General features: G+C 38.5%; 1 protein-coding gene across 1 annotated transcript; it reads left to right on the plus strand.

Annotated features, from left to right (window-relative positions):
• Positions 1 to 1,574: 1,574 nt before the first annotated feature.
• Positions 1,575 to 7,942, plus strand: si:ch211-229d2.5 (zona pellucida-like domain-containing protein 1). Its single transcript, XM_044354669.1, has 11 exons — positions 1,575 to 1,652; positions 1,784 to 1,907; positions 2,342 to 2,562; positions 2,974 to 3,158; positions 3,256 to 3,328; positions 3,475 to 3,572; positions 5,022 to 5,102; positions 5,425 to 5,593; positions 5,686 to 5,788; positions 6,722 to 6,742; positions 6,917 to 7,942. The coding sequence occupies exons 2-11, from the start codon at positions 1,811 to 1,813 to the stop codon at positions 7,051 to 7,053; spliced, it is 1,185 nt and encodes a 394-aa protein (XP_044210604.1). The 5' UTR covers positions 1,575 to 1,652; positions 1,784 to 1,810; the 3' UTR covers positions 7,054 to 7,942.
• The last annotated feature ends 13,064 nt before the right edge of the window (positions 7,943 to 21,006 follow it).

Consider the following 21,006-nt stretch of genomic DNA (forward strand, 5'->3'; position numbering starts at 1 on the left):
CAAATGTAGCTATTTTTTTAAATTATAACTTTGCATTATTCATACATATACTGTACGTTTTTATAAATATGTTTGTGTGTACAATATGGCTTTTGGAGAGTTCTTTCATTGACATAGACATATTTAGCTTTTCTACACGATACACATTTTTATTGTGTACAAAGGTAATAAATACTGTAATTCTTTCAATGCCATCCCCTGCATGATTTATCCGATTACAACCAGTAAAGTTTGCTTATTTTCCTTTACTATACAGGCACAAAAGTGTGAAAGTTTTCGAAATGTCATGGCCTCTGTGGGTGCCCAATCTTCAGGAAAATGAACAAACCAGGCAGTACCAGAGCTCATTGGAAGACTGCCAGAATTAATCTTTCAATTTTTGCCGTATTGATTTTCTTTCTGATGACCTATATAAATGTCTGTTTGGCTGCAGCTGCGTCTCACGTGTCTGACTCCATGGCTGTTTTTGTGACCTGTACGGTTCTGCTGCATTCATTGCTCTTTATCACTCTAATCCCTTATTTCAACATCCATTTTGTGATATATTCAGTGTGCACAATGACCACTGATAACTGAAATGAGAGGAATAAATGCTACCATCCTCCCTCTCAGTTTAATATCAGTGATAATTGATTAAACTTTCCTCCCTAAATGGAAATGAAGCTGAGATTTGGTTTGAATGTTGAAACCAAGTTCAGCTGAGTCAAGCCAAAAGAAAACTTCTTTTTCTAAAGACCCGAGGAATATATTGGAGAGTGTGAGTGGGTGAGTGGGAAGAAAGGACTCTAAGCATGTTTAAGTGCACACGTCATGACAATAATAATGTGTCCTGCATTTGACAGTGTGGTTTCATACATTTGACAAAAGATTGACGGAGACACCCATCCGCCAACTTGACCCTGATCAGAGCGCTCCCTTCCCAGGTGGCTCACCTGACAAGATCAGGTTACTAACTATCCTTCACTCATTTTTTTGCAGCTAAATCTCAGCATGATCAAAATATGAAATGATGCTCTAAACATGCGGAAAATTGTGCTTTGAATCACAAGCAGAAATACAAATATTCTGATGCAAATCATGTGCAATACATTCTTCAGAATTAAGATTTTCACAAGGCATGAAGATGAAAAATGCAAGTCAGTCTAATATGTTCTAGATGATAACATGTCACTAAATTATGAGCATTAAAAAGTCATATAAAAGATATTTTTGCACTAATTTGTCAAATTAAGGGTCATCCACATCACATAAAACCACCAAACACCTCAGAAGACAACAGACCTTCTTTTCTTTATTGTATGTGAGGCCCCAGTTGGATAGAAACTATACATTCCCTTACTTTATTAAGTTTCATATTAGTAGGTAAAGAGGCTTTATTTCATGCACAAAGTCACAAAGCCTTATGGGTATTGTTTAAGCATGTAACTTTGAAGGGGCTGTGTTGGGTTTCATCATTTGCCTCCAGGAAAGGGCCACAGCACCTCAGCCACAAAAAGTGAATTGTTTCATGCAAACTGAGGCAGCCCCACCAAAGTGGCATTGACCTTGTTTCCATCCAATCCCAAAACAGTGTTGTGACCACACGGCGGTCATGTTCACCATATATAGAGCCAACTGCTCTCTGATCCTAAACCAGCAAAGAGATTGAGGAGGTAAGATCCAGGTTTAGATACCAACAAAGTTTCCTTGACTGACAGCATTGGATTATATGTCCAAATTGGGCCTCAGTGGATTTATTTTCATCTGAATTGTGCTGGATTTGACATCTGTGTGTTTGCCTCAGCTTTTCCACAGAGGGCAGAGCAGTGAGATGGCTTTATTCAGCTTCCTCATTCTGACTTCCCTGTGTATTGCGGGCCGAGAGGCCCTCAGCCTATCTGAGTGCGAAGCTTTTGCCAGACGACCAAGTAAGACGATCATGACCTTCAATCTCATGCTTTTGTTTTGACCGAAGGGTCATATTGATTTTAGTTCAGGTGTAGACCTTTGAGGGGGCTGTATTGATTTTAGTTTTGCTTCACATTGAATCACCACAACTGAAAGTATGTTAATTGCATTGGTAAATATGTGTTTACATCAGAATGAGGTTGAAACAGGTATGATTAACTAAATATTTATGATTTTATTCATCAAGGTGGTCGAGATCTTTTATTTTGTTTTCAGATAAAATGTTGGAATTTTTAAATGTATTTTAAAATGTTCATTACAGGCGTTTCTGTCCATGTATGCACCATATTTTTTCATAAAATTTTTCACACAATTCCTCCATCTGAGTTTAAATTAGTTCAATTCTATTAAAATTAGTAAAAATCCTATTATTATCTTTCAATATCACCATCAGAATACACTGATATCGCAGTGGTGTGTGGCACATCTGCCATCGACCTGGCTATTCAAATCTGTCCGGCCATCTACACCGGATACAACGCGAGTTTACTGATCCTCAACCGTATCCGGGACAATGTGGACTGTCAGGGGAAGCTTGACACCTCTGTGGCGCCTCCTGTGGTGAGATTCAGCTTCCCCATCACAGAAGGAAACGCCTGTGGGAGTAACTTCTTGGTGAGTATTGCATCAGTGTTGTTTCCTGATTTCAAGTCATGATGGATGATGATGATGATGATGATGATGATGATGCATGTTAACCTTGGCTGAGGAGAGAGTTAGAGAAGATTTGGAAAACTAAAAGAGAATCTGAGTTCTGTGTTCAGGTTCAGGTAAGCAAAAGGTTAAAAAGAGAGCACTCACTAGGTGGAAAGTCATAAGTGGATTTCAGCCAAAGATACATGAGGTCAATCAGTCTGCTCATTAATTCAGTCACATGCAATCACACAAGCTTCCTTTTCTGAGGAGAGTTATTCCATTTTCTTGCTGCGATTTCATCACTGCTGCCTGCTGCGCCACAGACGTTAGCCAACATTTATTTTTAACTATTTCTTAAAAAAATCATGTTTCCACTAAATAATTTCTCAGACAACGAGCGCACCAGGGACGGGAATATTCTCAGACTTCTCCAACATCCAGACCGTCAATGTCAGCGGAGTGGTCCGATCTTTCGACCCCACCATCGGGACCATCACCTACAATGCAGAGCTCAAGTATTACTATTCATGTGCCTACCCACTGGAGTATCTCATCAACAACACCCAGGTGGATGTGTAAGTGAAAACATACAATGATACCAAGGTTGAAAGGAAGAATTGTAGAATTTCTAATACTTCACATGCATGATCGCTTTTCTTTCCTCCTTTGCAGGTCATCCTCCTCCATTGCTTTGAAGGACAACAATGGGAGCTTCATCAGCACCCTCAGCATGGCCTTGTACCAGGTGACACCCAGCATCTCTCTCACATACATACCCTCATTTCTGCCTGGCACTGCAGTGCTGTAGCAGCTGTAACTCTAGAAGATTAATCTTATGTAAGAGCTTGTATAATGTTTTATCTTAAGTGTTAACTTGCCTTCCTTTGCCAGGATATAAATTACACCACGCCCCTTGTAATGCCAGCTCTGGGCATCGAGCTGCGGACGAAAATCTACGTGCAGGTGGTTGCATCCAACCTGACATCCCAGTAAGAACCTTCATCATTACACATCATCACACCTGCAGCTTTTCCTTGTCTGGTTGAGACCTGGGCCTGTATTTATCAAACTTAATAAGAATTACACTTTCTCAAGAGTCACTGTGAAGAATAAGACACATTTATCAAGTGGCTCACTTCTACTTGCAGCAAAGTAAAAGATTACCACGATTAATCACATGTGCGCTCTGAGTAGGAAAAGCCAGCCTGAGGCATTGATTAACCCTACCATATCTACCATTTGAGTTCTTTTAAAAATAGATGTACCTTTTACTCTGTTATTCTGCAAAAGAACATGTGGTTTCATTTTATTTGTTCGAAATCCTTAATATCTCCAGTTGCAATTATTGTAAATGTCAAATTAAAAACAATCTTTTTTTTAAGGTTTAATAAGGATGAAATAATTGGAAATTTGCCAAAATTGAAACAAAACTGAAACCAGACTGGAGCAGGAAATAAATTCTGTTGGTATAGAATTTAGTGCAGACAATGGGAATGCACTGAAAGTGATTGCAAACATGCTTGAAGATCCCATCCAGACATGTTTTAGGACATCCTCTGCCTGGAATAATAAATTGTGTCTGACATGTTTGTTTGTTTGTTTTAGTTACCATGTTAAATATTCTTAAAATAGCACCTTTGCCTTCTATATTATTAAAAATCCAGAAACTATGACTTTGCAGATATGTTTCATTTAAAAAGTTTAACTGCTGAATGGAAGATGTCTCCTACTTCACTGAAAAGTCTGTTTTCAGTGTATGTGCACTGGAAGCTTCAAGTTTCCACATCTCACTTGTGTAAGGTGCATACCGGCCCTCCATTTGTCCAGACTAGTTGTGCACAGAGAAACTTTCCACTCTCAGCAGATGAATGTGAAAGAAGTCTTCGAGTGTCAAACTTTGCACATACATCATTCTGCACAGTGAAGCTCAAACATCCAACTGTAGGAACAAGAAGAAAAACATATTTTGACAGGAGGGGTGCAAAAAATGGGTTCAAATGTTATTAATAATTTATTATGACCAACGATATTTAATGCATTCACTCCAAAACATGTGTCAGTATATGCTCACTTCAGTTTCTTTACTGCAGTCAATCTTAACCTATCTTTAGAGACTACTGGAGCTCTCTTAAATTTAAGCATTTCCATTTCATAAGAAATTTGATGAACAGTTTTTATTCTTAAGTTTGTGCATGGAAGTACAACTTTTATCTTTCTTAAGTCCAAAATTCTACTTTTAGCAGTTTGATAAATACAGGTCCTGGATGTTGGTAAGGTATGGATGGCTGCATGCAAGCGAATGGCTAGACAAAAAAAAAAGGTTTTCCATTTCTCCTAGTTTCCAACCACATGTATCTTGATAGATTGTAAATTTGAGGATTCCACCTGTGACCTGGAGTCTCTGACTCGGTGCTGGGGACCTCATTCTTTCTCCACAGGTACTTTGTTCTCCTGGACCGGTGCTACGCCTCGGTGTCTCCGCAGCCCTCCAACTCCACCTCCTTTAATCTGTTTGTCTCGTAAGTCAAAGAGCAAAAAACTCACTCAAACTGACACTATACTGCTGTCTACTTTTAGTAACTTTTGAATTTCTTCCCGTCATTCAAGGCTTGATAACGAGTTCAGTCTTTCGGTTCAGCAGTCCAGCTTTAAATTTAAACCTTTTCACATATCTGCAGGTTTTCCTCTCTTCCATGTAATAAGAACGCAAGCTACCTGTAAATCCAAAGGGAGCCCTAGTCTTGATTTCATCTCCCTGCCTTTCTATCATTAATACACTGCCTGTATGTATCCATGTCATGTGCAAACGGGGCACTTGTGAGGTTCGCCTTTTATTGAAAGGTGCTCCATAGATCAGCTGACTACCATGCTGGAGAACGGGGATAGCCAAAAGGCCCGCTTCTACTTCTCGGCATTCCGCTTCATCGAGCAGCAGAATGAGACCATCTCCACCTACTATCTGCACTGCATCACCCGACTCTGCGAGCGCAGCACCTGCAGCACCTTCAAGGTAGGAATAAGGCGCCACATGCATTTAAAGCAGAAATTTTCAATTCCAGCTAGATCCTCAACTCGTGTCTCTTCATCTGGTTTGATCCGCAGCAATGCAACAGGAAGAGAAGGAGTGTGGAGACCACTGTTGTCCAGGAGAGCATCACAGAGCCATCTGTGCTCACAGTGGCTATAAGGGCCAAGAGAGAGAGCCGTATGTTCCGTCTGTCTGTTTGTGCAAAAATGTAGTTTAAGGAGTCAGTCAAAAGATCTGCACACTGTACTGATAGCTCCCAGCAGATTCAATAAAGCAATGTTTTAATTAACAGAAGTCATCATCAGACACTGTCAAGTAATCACCACAGAACAGAAAAAGATATATATAAAGAGACACAAACAAAAATTCTCATCTGCACAATAAATATGAAGCTGCAGCCAGGAGAGAGTTAGCTTAGCTTAGCATAAAGACTGGAAAAAGAGTGGAAACAGCTAGCCTGGCTCTGTCTAAACGCCAAAAAATCTGCCTAATGGCGTCTCGAAAGTTTGTTAATTTACCTGTTGTATTTGGTTTGTTTAATCCATACAAAAAACAAAAGTTGTGGTCAATCAAGTTGTGGTTTTACAGGGGGTCATGTGCCAGACTGTTTCTTGAGTCAGGGGCAGTGGCTGCCCGGCAACCTCACAGTAATGACATGACTCCAGTAAGTAAGTGCCCCTGGCCATAAAATAGCTTGGAAAAATAACCACCAACAGAAACCACAATGTGCCATTTTTACACTTTTGTACAGATTAAACAAACAACATATAATGTGTTAATTAATGAGCTGTTGAAATGCTTGTAGGTGGATCGTGTAATCTACATCAGAAAAAAAATCAATGAAATGTAAAACATAAATAACAGAAATGATACAGAAATGAGAAATAGTAATTAGAAAAATAATTTGACTCCTGCCTTCAATTTGTTTTCTTCAAAGTGTGTGCTCTGTTTGTCAAATGTTTAATGAGTTTAACCCCTCATCACTGCCTGATTTCTTGCTTCTGCTCTTTCTCTGTATAATTAAATAAATATTTTTCCAATATTTCAATATATTTTGCTGAATGTTTATCCCTCATAATGAAATACTGACTCTTCCCATCTTTCTTGCAGCCATTCTGTCCAAAGAAGAGGGTAAGTATGTTTTTTTATTCACTTGACTGCCATGAGAACAACCATTCACAAAGTTTTTACTAATTAGATTCCTTCAGAATGAAAAGCATTTCTTATCTGCAGCAAGTCATAACGTCTTCTGTTGTCTGCTGGAATAATGCATCCCATTTTGGTGTCACTCTCATTTGTGCACAGCGCTGTCTGGTGGCCAGTCTGATGGCAAGGGCACGTCTGTTGGTCTGGGAATTGCTGTGGCTGTCCTCATTGTGATAGGGATGGCAGCCATTTTGATGGCTGCATCCTTTTATCGAAAGCTGAAGCGGCTAAGCTAGCAGCAGCACCATAATGTTGATGAACGGAGGGTCAGCACAAGCTCAATGACATGATGAGTTAAATTCACATACTGGTGGAGGTGCATAATGTATGTAGGACTCTGCTTTACTAAATTAAACTATTGATTGTAGCACTTAATGTTTCTTCCCAATCCTTCACAGACTGTTACAAGTTATGGAAGGTGAAGTCTGAATAACGCACTTATCATGATGCAAAACAAAGACAGAAAGGTAGAAAGGAAGGAAGAAAGAAAGAACTCTTTAGCAGGGTTGAAGCAAAAAATGATGCATTAAATTTGGTTTGTTGCCAGTGTGTAAATATTCTTTGATTCAAATACTCAGACTTCTCATTGATATAACATACAGATATGAATTATGAACATGAATGACAAAGACAGTGGATTGCACACCTTGTAACAATTTTTAATCTACTTTTGATGCTTTTACAAACAGTATAGATTGTATTTGTGAAAGCCAGAGCTGACTCAGTTTGATTGGGCTGCTGTAATTCTAACTGTTGCATGTTATATGTAGAAAAGCATGTGTAATTCATTAAATTCTAGATGTAAAATATGTGTGCCATTACCCTACATTGTGCTGGTCATATACAGACCAACAAAAACTCACATGGTGTCACATTAAATGCAACGACACCATGAGAATGAGCGGATAAATGTAGTTATTTATTTGCAGAGTTTGCTTGTTTGAATGATGTATTCAAGCCTGCAGATTATCAGGGGAATTTACTTAGTTTCAACACTTGTAATAATGTATACAACACTGTGGCAAATGTTCTGAGAAAGTTTGTACATTTCCAAGAAGTGAATGATTGCTGCTGTGTATATTTGTAACATGTTTTTCATGTCACACATGCATTATTACTATTAAAACTTGCAGGACATGAAACAAGAGGGTATGTCTTCCAACAGCAGACACTCACCTACCGCCTACAGTATACACTGCATGCAGTGAGCAACAGTCCTATGTTAGAGTGCACCTCACAGCCCACGTGAAACAATCCCTGACATACAAGAACACTTTGATTATCTGCGGTTCAGTCTGGGAATTTAAGGGATATGAAAAGGATTAATTCATCAAACTGGGTATAACTGGCACACACTTCTATGCTGTTTTTTAACTGGAGGAATGTAGATCGTACAAAAAGTGGAGCTCTTCAGTATGAATATCAGTATTTCAAATTCACACTTTCAGGAGTTTCCTTCAGTTTGAGGTTTGATGTGCTCTGCTTTGGAAGCACAGCGGATAAGAGAAAGTTTGTGTTAAGGTTGTGTAATGATGTTTTTGTAATGACTCTCCACTAGAGGGTGTCTAATCACCATTTTTTAATCTCATTATTTGAGGGCTTTTCACTACTGTTGTGATTTTTAGGTTTACCTGTCCACAGCGGCATGAATTAATACATTTTGTGGATAGTTAAGCAACCAGAAATATATAAAACAGTGCCTGAAATCAAGACATTTAATGGATAAATTTCAATCAAGATTAGAATTGTTGCTGCGCAACACATTTCTCTTCAAAGCTAGTTATTGTAAGCAGCTCCATGGAGAGACCACAAGCTGCTTGTATTCCTAGTTTATGTGGTCATGAAGAAGGTAAAGTCAATGATTTTCTGAGTGATCCAGCGCGAAGTGAGATGTCTTCTCCTGTACACCATAAAATGAACAAGCAAAGCAATCAGCTGGCTTGACAAATGATCTAATTACGAGTTTCTGTATTGTTAAGTAGGCCATGACAAACTCCATGACAGACGACCCACTTTGTAACTCGGGGGGGATAAATCAGCTGAGCTGGGAGGTAGTGCTCCATTAGGACTGCAGTAACTGTATGTTCGGGATAAATCCCCCTTTTATGAGTTCCCTGTAATTTAATTAAACCAACAGGGATAAACGCATGCTCCGTCGCTCTCTAATGGTGTGGACATTAACCTTTGGATCCAGCTGCTTTGCCCTCTAAAATGTTAACAGCCTTGGGAGCTGGAGTGAACAGCAGCTAAAAATTGGCACTTGCCGGTTAGGCTATGTTGCTCCTGACAGTGCATATATTAATATATCTTCATATTAAAAGTTGACTCATATCGTGATTCAACTCTGTAAGCAGCATTTGTAATGCTGCCATTAAAACTGTTTATTTCATACTGTTATCTGCAAAAGACATGAAATCTCTGTCTGTGAGGATAAAATCATGCTCTGCAATTCATTTTTCTATTATTGGCCTTAATGTTTTGGTCGGTTTTGTTCTCAGCTGAAAGAATAATTGTCCTGTCATTTACATTCTAATTAATATGCATATGAGTCTGTCTGTAGGCTATACATTAGGTTTAGTAGACAGCACAATCATGAAAAATTGATGGACCAGCTGTAATTTAGCTCTGGCATATGAACATGAGGAGTCTTGGAATATGATGACTTTGAATAAACAGTGTCAGAGTCGTGCTAATGGGATGATGTGATGTGCTAATGTGCCAAAAAATAAAGCTGGGACAAGAATAAAGGCAGGTAAATGTGAAAAACTTTACAAAGGTAAGACTATACTGGACTGCTGAGCAGGCGAAGTCACACTGGAAGGTCGTTCCATTAACCTTTTGTAATGAGACAGTGAAGCTGGGAAACTGCTGGCAAAGTGTAATGTCATGTTCCTGTCATATCAGAGGAAGCAGAAGAAGAACGGGACAGGACAGCATTTCTTTGTGACATCCTGCTTGTATTTAAAGGAATAGTTCGATGTTTAGGGGAATACATAACAGCATAAAGACTGGAAACAGGGAGAGCAGTTATCCTAACTCTGTCCAAAAATTAGGCCTACCAGCACCGCTAAAGCTTACCAATTAAAAAATTATATTTTGTTCATTTAATGCATGCCACAACTGAAGTGTAAACATGATAACACCTTTGGACAGAGCTAGACTAGTTATTTCCCTGTTTCTAGTATTTAAGCTAACTGCCTCACAATTAACTCTCTGCAAGAAAGCCAAAAAGTTAATTAGCTAGCTTTGGAGAGTGGATTTTGTTACCTTTGGATACAGCCAAGCTACATGTGTCCCCTTGTTTCCCTTTCCATATTCAGAACTGGCTCCAGCTTAGCAGTTAGATTCAGCTGACGGACAGACAGCGATATCGATCTCCTCATCTTCCCAAAATATTGAGAAAAAGCTGTAATTATGACTAGGAAAGTTTTTATGACTAGGAGAGTTTTGTCAAAGCTCAGACTTAACCTACTGTTCATATTCTGACCCATCACAGTATTCTCATAATTTTTTATTCATTAATACCGTATCAATCATTAATAAATGGGTCGTTAATCCTTAATTAAACTTCGAGGGAGCAGAAAGAATATATTCTTTATTTGTTTATGCAGAAAAAACAGTCACAGTCACAAATATATTATGGTTCTAAGTTAAATAAAAAGGAGAACAGCCAACATGATTTCAATGAATTTTATTGAATGTGAAGAATGCAGTGACATTTTTTTAATTGTGATTTTTGAATAAATACAGGTCAAATTTAACGTGAAACACTCTCTATGTTTTAAAATGTATATCAGCTGCACAAAAATACAATTTTATATATTCTGGGAAAAGTCTAACAGAAGGCTACAGAAGTCTAACAAAAGGCTAACAGAAAGGTGAAAAGCTGAAAATGGGTCAAATTTTACCTGTAGGTTACCTGTAGTAAACCCATCTGTCGTTCAATGTAGATAAACCTTAATTTAAGGGATATTGTGTTACATTGTTAAGGCACAGTATTGTTTAAACTCTCACACAATCATAAGTTGTTAAATACGGAAATCTTTTCCATGTCTACCATCCATATGTCCTGATGCAGCAAGAGCCAGGCTAGTTGTCTCCTTATTTCCAGTCTTAATGCCAAGCTACGCTAACCATTTCATATTTCCCAAAATGCCAAACTATTCCTACTTTGCCCACATTACTAAATCCAAAGTGGAGGACGGAGCCTGTAGAGAAATACCATATATCCAACCTCTGATTTCAACAAGGACTTGACCAGGTTTTGCAGTCAGCAGCTGGTGTTCATCTGATACAGTATGAATACAGCATATGCCCAAGTGTAAGTATAGCATCAGTGCAGTCAGTGTATGTGAAGGGGCTGTGTTAGTGTGGGTCCAATTAGTGTTGAGAGAAGGAGTGGGGAAGGGTGAATGTAGGACATTAGAAGACACTGTTGAGCCTTCAGGGGGTGTTGTGGGATAAATTCAACAAACTCACATTGCTGGTGCTCACTTGACCATAAATGTCTTACAAGTGAAGATTGTTTCCAATCACTGATCACTGCAAAATAAAGAGAAATCAAGAGGAGAGAAAGAAAGTCTGAGTCTATCATGAAGACAGTTTGATTGACATGTTGCTAGAAGCATCATATGTGATGAGTGAGTATGTGAGCTTGAGCCTCTGATTAGCATTCATTTTCAAAAGTAAATCAGTTGCCTTGGAGATTCAGACTCAGACTTACAACTTCAGGGAAAGAACTGGTATATTTTGGGAAGGAGAGAGTAAACTCAGAGCCAATCAGATTCCAGTGAGATCATCTCAGTAAAATGCCAACAATGAAATTAGTTATGAGAACACATTCAAACTAAAAAATGCAATTCCTGTGAAAAATATGTGTGAATGACAGCTGAAATAAAAATTGCATTGCTGAAAATGCAGAAATCTGTATCTTTTTTAAAACAAACAAACAAACAAAAAAAACCTTGTAGCACCACCTACAGGTCAAATTGTATCAAATGCTACAGACTTGTTCAGCATCTCCATCTGTACAACTTTGCTGGATTTGGTTACCATGGAATATTACTTTGAAGAGATATAGGTGGTGTTTCACTAATGGCCACAAGGTGGGGCTATTGGCACCATGACTCAATATGTCGTGCACATTCTCATAGAGAACTTGTGTACCGAGTTTCATTTTATTAAAGACAACAGAATTGTAGAAATATCATGTTATAATATTACAGTAGCGCCCCCTATAGGTAGAACTGTATTAAAAGTTACACAAGTATGGCTGTATGTACAACATTCCCAAATTTGGTTGCAATCGAATTTAGCATTGCAGAGTTATGACCAGTTAAGTGCATCAGGCCACGCCTTCAAAATTTTGTTTTATTTGGGGGCATCTACATATGGTATGAACCAAGTTTAGTGAATATTAGATGAAATGTGTGCCAACAGAAGCAAAAACTGTGTTTAACCAAAACGTGGAATGCGGAATTTTTTTCCAGGCGCAAATGGGCATGGCCTATATCAGTTGATTTGGCATCATCCAAGAAACACACTGTGCAACTATTGTTTTGATAGGCCTCACTATTCCTGAGTTATTAGCCAAAACATAAAACACGCAATAACTGACCACAAGGTGGTGCTATTGGTACCATATTTGAATTTGTCAAGCATTTCCACATGGGACATCTGTATGTGAAGTATGAATACTTTAGTACTTTTAATTTTTGAGATAACAACTTTCAGACATTCCTCCCATACACTTTACATTGTAAATTTTGATATTCAAAAATATACATATAAAATCACTGGAATATGCTAGAAAGAAGAAAAGCATGAATGTCCTTAAAGAGCTGAACATTTTGATATTTGAATGGTGTCTGTAGCTGAAAGTATGCAGAAATAGTTAGCGATCGAAAAACATACAGAAGAAGAATAAATAAAGCTTTGAAGAACAATAGTGTGAATACTGACAAGCAATAATGAAAGCAAGAAAATTGTAAGTCACTATTATTGAAATTAGTACCAAAATACATTTTCGAAATGTGTTTCAATTTGTGGATTTGACGAGCTCCTCAGCTCTAAATGAGTGCAATCAGTTCTCTGATTGCTAAGATTAGCAGGGAAATTTTGCAGCAGAAAAAAGGTAATGACACAAAGTGATGAATGTTCATTTGAGAAATAAATTATATTTAATTTTAGTTACCTTGAGGCCCATGAAATACATTTTTACATCTTTTTTCATGTGAAACCAAATGTTCATAAACAAACTATGTTTGCCTCAATTTCAGGTTCTGATTAGAAATTTGGGCTGTGGTGTGATACTGAAAATTAAACCATTTAAAATAAATTACTTAAATGGCAAGTCTGATGATATTATATAGTTTTCTTATTGTCAACAAACCCAAACTCTTTTGAAAAGACCAAAACCAAATTAATTGATCCTACTAATTGTCTGTGCAGCAAAGCCTGATATGGATAACTTCCATTGTCCAAAAACTATTAAAAACCCATCAGTAAGCCACAAGATTGCCCTTGGTTTCTTTATTACAGTAAACATGGACACTGTAGTTTATTTTGAGTCCCACTATCACACCCACAATCCCACATACACCATTCTACTGATGTAAATACAAAAACGTGTATTAATCTGCAGCTAAAAATAGTTCCCTAAAAAATGCACCATTTTCTCCTGTTTGAGTTTAGAGTTAAAAGCAAAGCTAAAGAGTGACAAAAACCACAATGTCCAGCTATTTTAGGAAATTATTTTTCCTTTTTAAAAAAATGAAAATATGAATTTATGACCTTCAAAGATTCTGTCTTCAGTAGAAAAGAACAGGGCTGGGGAAGTTGGAAAGTATTGAGAGACGGAATAACACATGTTCGTCTTCTAATGGGATGTGTTGACATTAACAAAAATACAGAATATCACCAACTTTAATTCTTTAATATCTGAATCTGCATTAATTGTTTTGGGTTTTTTTTGGGGGGGGGGGGGGGGGGGGGGGGTGGCCTCTTGAGGGGAAGCACAACAAGCTGTAAACACAACATCAACATATTAAGACCTAATACAGTTGTTATGGCAGCTATGTTAGCAAACAAAAGCAAATTACATATCCAGTAGACACAAAGCAACATTAACATGCTTTTGTCCACTTCATGAATATAAGTCCAATATTCTCTCTGCTTTCAGCTTTGTGTTGGTCTCCTAAGGGAAAAATCTGCTCTTTAGCCACTAAATCCTAAGTGTTAACTAGCTAGACTTTGTCTGTCATTTGGGGCTGTAGGGGGGCTATTAAAGGCTTTTTGAAAACAGTTACCTGCTGCTGGAAATGAAGCTGATGAGTTGATGAGAGTGAACCACAACGGCAATGTTGCAGCTGTAAAACCAAAACAATACGCTGAGAGATACTAAAACACTCTCTATATCTGGGGAGATCCTAATCAGGTAAGTGAGTTTGTCACAATGTGTGACTCCTTCCATGAAATGTTGTCAGACTATATAACAATTCGAGCCTGTCAGTAGCAAAAACAAGCACTTTTAGTGGATGTACATTGACGAGGCGCTATTGCCCCCAAGGATTACATTGCAGCCTGTTTCACGGCTGGCGGCTGCAGTGCTCTCGTTCAATACTGGACCAATTTCTAAAATTGTTGTCCCCATTAGTCACTTAGATGCAAAAAGATGGGAAAATAGGGTCCAGGTTGAAAAATACAGAAGTTTCCCTTTAAATATGCCTTCAGCACCTGATTACATAACATACCATATAAAATTGCAAATAGGGGCAGGTCTGAAACAGCTTTGAGGTTTTGGTCATGCAAACTTTAGACAGAATAAAGAGAGGTAGAATGTCAAATCCCTCCAAAAGGGGGAATAATCCTATTCTGGATGAGCGGCTCCAGTCGTCCTCCATACCTGCAGTTGAAATCCTCTCAAAGGGTTTTTTCAGGACTTTTAGATTGTCAGAGTATGCATCCCTTACACCTGGTTAAGTACGAAAAAAAACTCTGGAATTTCTCTAAGAGCTGGCCACCCAAGAGAAAAGTATTAAATGTCGTCTGTGCCCGAGCACTTCAGAATCCCTGAAAGCATTGCCAAATTTACTCTGTGAGTTCAGTTTAGTCGAGTTTAAAGCTTTCTGAGAGAGAAGCCATTATCCATTATTTCTTTCTCCTTAGAATTATGGCAATTTCTATTCGAGATCATTTCTTTGCCTGCATTTGGATATTCCATTGTTGTGTCGTGAATAAATTGCCTGAAAAGTGAAAAAGGCCAGCATCACCTTGTCCCACTTCATCTTAACTTATTTGTCAAGCTGTCCATCATCCTTTCAACAGGGGGCTACTTGTTAATGATTGATGCGGCACCTCTTAATGTGATGGATGAATCGCCTGCTGCATGATGGGACAGGGGTGAGTCACCCTCCCCTGCTCCCCTCCCCCACCACTCACCGCCACTCCCTGTGTAGGGGAGACACACGCCTTGTGTCCATCGATGGAGGAACAAAGGCACATTCAATTTAAGCCCCATCAATAATGTACAGCTGAGGAGGTCTTTTGCTAAAGCGGCTCTGTAAAAGCCAGGGCATTGTTGTGGTGAGGCAATGGTTTTGACTGGTATATTATCTCAGGATCTGTACACTGAGTCATGTATCGTATCTTTTTTCTATTTATTGTTGCACGGCGGCATCACTGTGAAGTCTGAGTCCTCTTGAGCTGCTTTGTTTCTCTGGAGGCTGCAGCCTGGGCGCTGGAGAATATGTCAGAAGGAAGATAAGAAGGATGTCATAGTTTTTGATTTATCACCCATGTCAGACATTTGCACACACTGTCTATAAAAGGGAAATATGTTTACTTTAAGTAGAAGCCAGAGTGAAGCTTTTCATTTCGTGAAAAATTGCTCTTTTATATACTGTATATATTATGAAAATAAAAAAAACACACTTAAAAGCCCCATCAATAATGATAAGAGAGAGAAAGGAATAATAGAGCAAGCAAAGAAATAGAACGTTCAGCAATCACTAAATCAACAAAAAGTAAAAAGTAATAAAACATTACATAAAATCATGAGGCTATAAAAATGATACTGTCTTTGATCTTGTTCCAGGGTTTAGGGTTCCTGATTGTAAATGCACAATCAACTTCTATTCAACCCCTTCTATCCTCAGCTCAGACTTTCAGAAGAATTGCCCCATAAAACGCCCCATGTGAGGATCTCAGGCTCTACACAATATCTAATGGCTAGTTTAAAGGTCAGCGACATAGCTTGGGGATGAACTCAGATGTGTTTTAAAGGTAATCAATAACTATGCTAAAATGGAAAGAGAAACAGTGCCACTTTCTCTTTTTTACCAGCTTAAATCTTTGCAGAAACATTGTGTTAATGGACAACAAAATGTTGTGAGTATGATATAAATGGGATGTGACAGAGGCATAAATAACAGTTTTTAGTAGATAAAAATGCTGACATGTTTCAGATTTCATAAATTCGGAAGAAGTACGATGTTTGGTTATTCAAAGACAGTTCTCAAAGATATCAATAAAATTTTCTTTCACTGAGATCTGTGAGGTGAAGCAGTGCTTTGAGCTAAATTGTAAGCATGCTAACATGCTCACAATGGCAATGCTAACATGCTGATGTTAAGACGGTGCAATGTTTACCAGCTTTACTATATTAGTTCAGCAAATGTTAGCATGCTGACATTTGCTAATTAGCACTAAACACAATATGCAACTAAGATGATGGGAATGACATTAGTTTTGCAGGTCATAAACCAAAGCTCAGGGGATCTCCAAAGTTTTTATAATTCTCTCCATGGGTATCTGTAATGAATTTCAGTGGTTGAGATATTTAATTCTGAAGCAAAAATATTAACATCATGATGGCACTATAGAGGAATGGCTTCATCCTCTGGGGACTGAATGTTTCATAGACCAAAGTGGTGGTCTGGCTGACAGACATTGCCATCCCTAGAGCTAAACCACTAGCATGGCTAAAAATGGGAGACAACATTATGTGACATCAGGCTGAGCCATCTGTCAGTTGTGGCAATCATATTATTGGGTCCTACGATGAGGAGCTCACATTAACGTATTAAGGTGCAACATTCAATTTTGAAGGTCATGAAGAGGGTAAAGGAGAGATTCAGCTGTCAGATGAAAAGATACAGCTGTATCATCCTCATAAGAGTGCAAGGTGAAGGTTATGTCTTAGAGTTAAGTGGCCCTAGGGTAACATAGGAAACACAAATGGACCTAAAGGGGAACCCTGCAGTGTGTTTTTCAACTGGAGAAGATCTACCGTCTCCAGCACAGAGAGAGCCAAACTGCTTTCATGCCAAAGCAGCGTTTGAGCCTGCAGCACGAATCACATGATCAGTGGTGTCAAAAGCTGCACTAAGGTCTAGGAGGATCAAAACAGATGTTTTTTCTACTGTCAGCCACTAATAGGGCATTCAGTGCTTTCATAAGAGTGGGTTTAAAAACAAGTCTGAAACTCCTCAAAAAGCTTATTTCTATTCCTGAAGGCAATTAGCTCATTAGCAATTAATGTTTCAAGGACCATGAAGTTGATTCTGTCTCCTAGATGAAGAGTTTCACACTGGTGACTTTGAGTATCAACCTAGAATAAACCCTATAATCTGAAACCTGATGGACAAAACCAGACGTCCAAACATCTTTGTTGCACATTTCCTGTGTCTGTACGCTCTCAAAAAGCCATAAAAACTATTTTTGAAAAATACCCTGATCTCTTAACTATTGTCCGTTAGGAATAAACAGCAGTCACACCTGTTCACACGTAGGAATTTGTGCCCATTTAGCTTTTCTTTCAACCCGCCACCAACATGGTGCGCAGAGGGCAAGGGGACACGCAGCACTTAAACAAACAACCGCGTCCCCCCATACAATACAAATGCCCTTCGACATCACTGACTGAGATGGGCAGCTTTTGGCCCCAATCCATCTGTGGCCACTGGGGAGCCTGTGGGGATCATGGTTCATAATTCATAGAAGGAGCCAGACATCCAGAGAGAGTCAACCTCAGGCAGGGAGGGGGCTTGCCGGGATGAACCCTTTTCATTATGCATTGGATCTCTGACTTCAAGACTCAGAAGCTAATGCAGGATGCTCTGTGAATTTTTTGGAGAGCTGTGAGGTTATTAGCTTAGTCAGATGTGCACACACAGACACACTCTCTGGTCGGGCAGGTCATATAGAGTGAATATAGAGTAATTGCATAAATTCTTATGTGAAGTAGGCTCCACTTGATGTTTGCATAGGTCAGTGATTAAGCAGGATGAGCTAGCAAACTCCTGGGATGTAAACCATAGTGACAAACAGGACTGCTCTAAAGGTTTTGATAAATCCCCTTATTGAAGTCATACTCCCACTTCTCAGTTAAATCCTGCAGAGCTGCATTCTCAAGAGTTAAGAGTGATGACGAATGCTAATAAGAGGCTGGAGCAAGAATTAAATTACTCTTTTTCTGAAGCAGTCACATTTAAGGTGATAATATTGTTCTTGTTCTTTATGTTTTTTTTAATGCTGACGTGGAGTCGAAGACAAATTTCTACTGTGCCGGACAATAAGTTGTACTGAATTGTATTGATTTGTCTACCCTCAACCACATAGCAAGCATGTTCTGCTACCTGACCCGAGCCAAACCAAACCTGACTTTTTTAATTAGAGATGACGGTAGAGCGATCACAGGAAATGAGGGGAGAGAGGTAGGGACTGACATGCAACACAGGTGAAGGATTTCTTTTTTTTAAAGCAAAACTATTCAAAACTAACTTCAGGTCTTTATTCAGAGTTGGGTGCTGTCAGTACCAGTCGCAGTTGATCTTAATATGATGAATATTTTTATATTAAAAATGTAAAATGAGTTTGTGTAATGTGAATCATCACTCCACTCTGCAGTCTTCCCCAGCTTTATGGAGCGTTTTAAAATCCTTTAGCTCGTTGTTATAGTGTCGTTTTCAGACACAGCAGGCAGCTATTGTCACTAAAAAAGCCCACTGTACACTACCTGCTCAGCACCAAACAGCAAACAGACACAGTCAGCGACTATCTGGTGAACACATAGTGGAGCATTTGGCAACTTAAGAGACAGATATTTCCCTCAAGAGTTGGTGGAGATCGAAACAGAGATAAAAGGAGCGTGAATATTGTTCTTAAATTCATTTGGTGGCCAGAAACACAAAATCAAATAAACAATAATGTTTCTTCATATCTCCTGGATGTGTCAATGGGCAACTGTATGCTAAAAAGTACAGCTTATTCCGCAGTTATTGCAACTTTTAAAAGAAATATTCTCTTCTTAGACCTGTGCAGAGCACCAGCAAAATTCACCTCACAACCGGAGGACCTCAGATTAGCACAATTCACACTGCTGGGGTGATCTTGAGCAGCACATTGACTCTCTGCCTGATCTAAGGGCGTCCCTCTGGTGCTCACGCTGCACTTTGACCTCCACATGCAAAAAGTGAGAGCAAAAGTTCCAGCGGGACCAGTGAAATATCACATTATTATTACTCTGGTTTTAATAATTAAATCTAAAACTGTTTGTATCTGGTTGGCATTTCCTCTCAGCTTTCAATCGACTGATTGATCATTTGAAATCCAGAGAGAGATTTGTATGGTATGTTAGCAGGGACAGACACAATAAAGATATGAATGTATTGTGTCTGTCTTTAATAACAATCAAATTATAAACAGTGACAGCTAATAACATATTTCCATTATGGTCCATTTAAATTGAAAAAGAAAGAATGATATTAGCTTGTCCAGCAATAACACACTACATAACTCTCACACATTAAAATATTTGATTCCACCTTTAGTCTAGCAGAGTGATGAATTGCTTTTTATGCTCTTCATTTGTCTCGTCTGTCTTCATCAGCATTTTCTTAAGCATTCTCTCATTTTTCTCTCTGATAGAGTGTGAAAGACTGATTTCTCACTTTAAGGTGCAAACATTCAGTGACTTCCCTTTTCTTTTTTCTCACTTCTCCCACATCTGTCGTCTTTTGTCTTTGTTTGGTTGTCTCTTTCTGTTTAGTTTTGTATACTCTCTGTATTGTTTGAAATTTTTAACAGGAATTCTGAACTAATTATGCATACTAATGCTGATGCACCCTCTCCCTGTTGTTTTTCTTCCTCTTGTATTAAATGCTGCTTGCTGATTGGGCTGTTGTATATGACTTTTATCTCCCCTCACATATGTGTATTGTGATCGTGCACCCATTCATATGCATGTTTGTATAATGAGACAAATCCAACTGCCTTTGTTTGCTATTTATTTTTTTCTTTTCATCTTTCTTATATGTACATGTCTGCTCCTGTGGGTGCATATGCATGTGATTTTCCAAAGTAAACCCTCTGAGTGAGGAGAACATAACCTCTTTGAAGTCATTGTTCACTCCTCTGAGGGAAATTATGACATGATGTATTGTGTGTGCATATACACATGTGTGTGGTAGAATATCTGCAAAGAATTTCTGCAAGTAAGTTCAAAAAACTTGAGAAACGTTTGCCTTCTAGTGTGTATAGTTTATAATCTTCATGTGCTTACATGAATCCTGTATAATGTAAGTGCCTCTGCTTTGCTAAAAAAAATTGTCTGTGATGAATGCATCGTCAGTATAACACTTAACGCATGAATACCGTAATACAAATAGCACTAATGCACTGATTACAACGATACCACACGCGACCACGTTGACAGTCTGTTATGCCACACTTATCTTGCTGAAATTTCCATTTCTTGTTGCCATTAATTTGTTTCATTCATAAATAATCGCTTCCTCTTTTTACTACAGCTGTAATGCATGGTTTTCAAGCGGCACTTATCATAAAATCTATATGCTGTTGAGATGCCTGTAATGTAAGCTACTGAAGAAGACAGACACTCCTGTGGTTAGCACTCCAGGAAGTAATCAATGAACACAAGCAACTTAGAGTCATTACATGAAAATGTGTGAATATTATATTGCATTTTGAAATACCAGTTTTATAGGACCTGGGTGTGGTGTCATAAATAGAAGTAACAATTTTATTTTCATAACAAAACTTGACTCAGTAGCAGATATTTCATACATCCTACACAAATTTCCGGTGTCATTTTCTAATTCAGGTCATGCATAAACTGTTGTAAACTTAATAAACAATCTCACTTTTGCATGTTTATACGGGGACTGTTT

This window comes from Thunnus albacares, chromosome 6, assembly GCF_914725855.1.
Source record: "Thunnus albacares chromosome 6, fThuAlb1.1, whole genome shotgun sequence".
NCBI lineage: Eukaryota > Metazoa > Chordata > Actinopteri > Scombriformes > Scombridae > Thunnus > Thunnus albacares.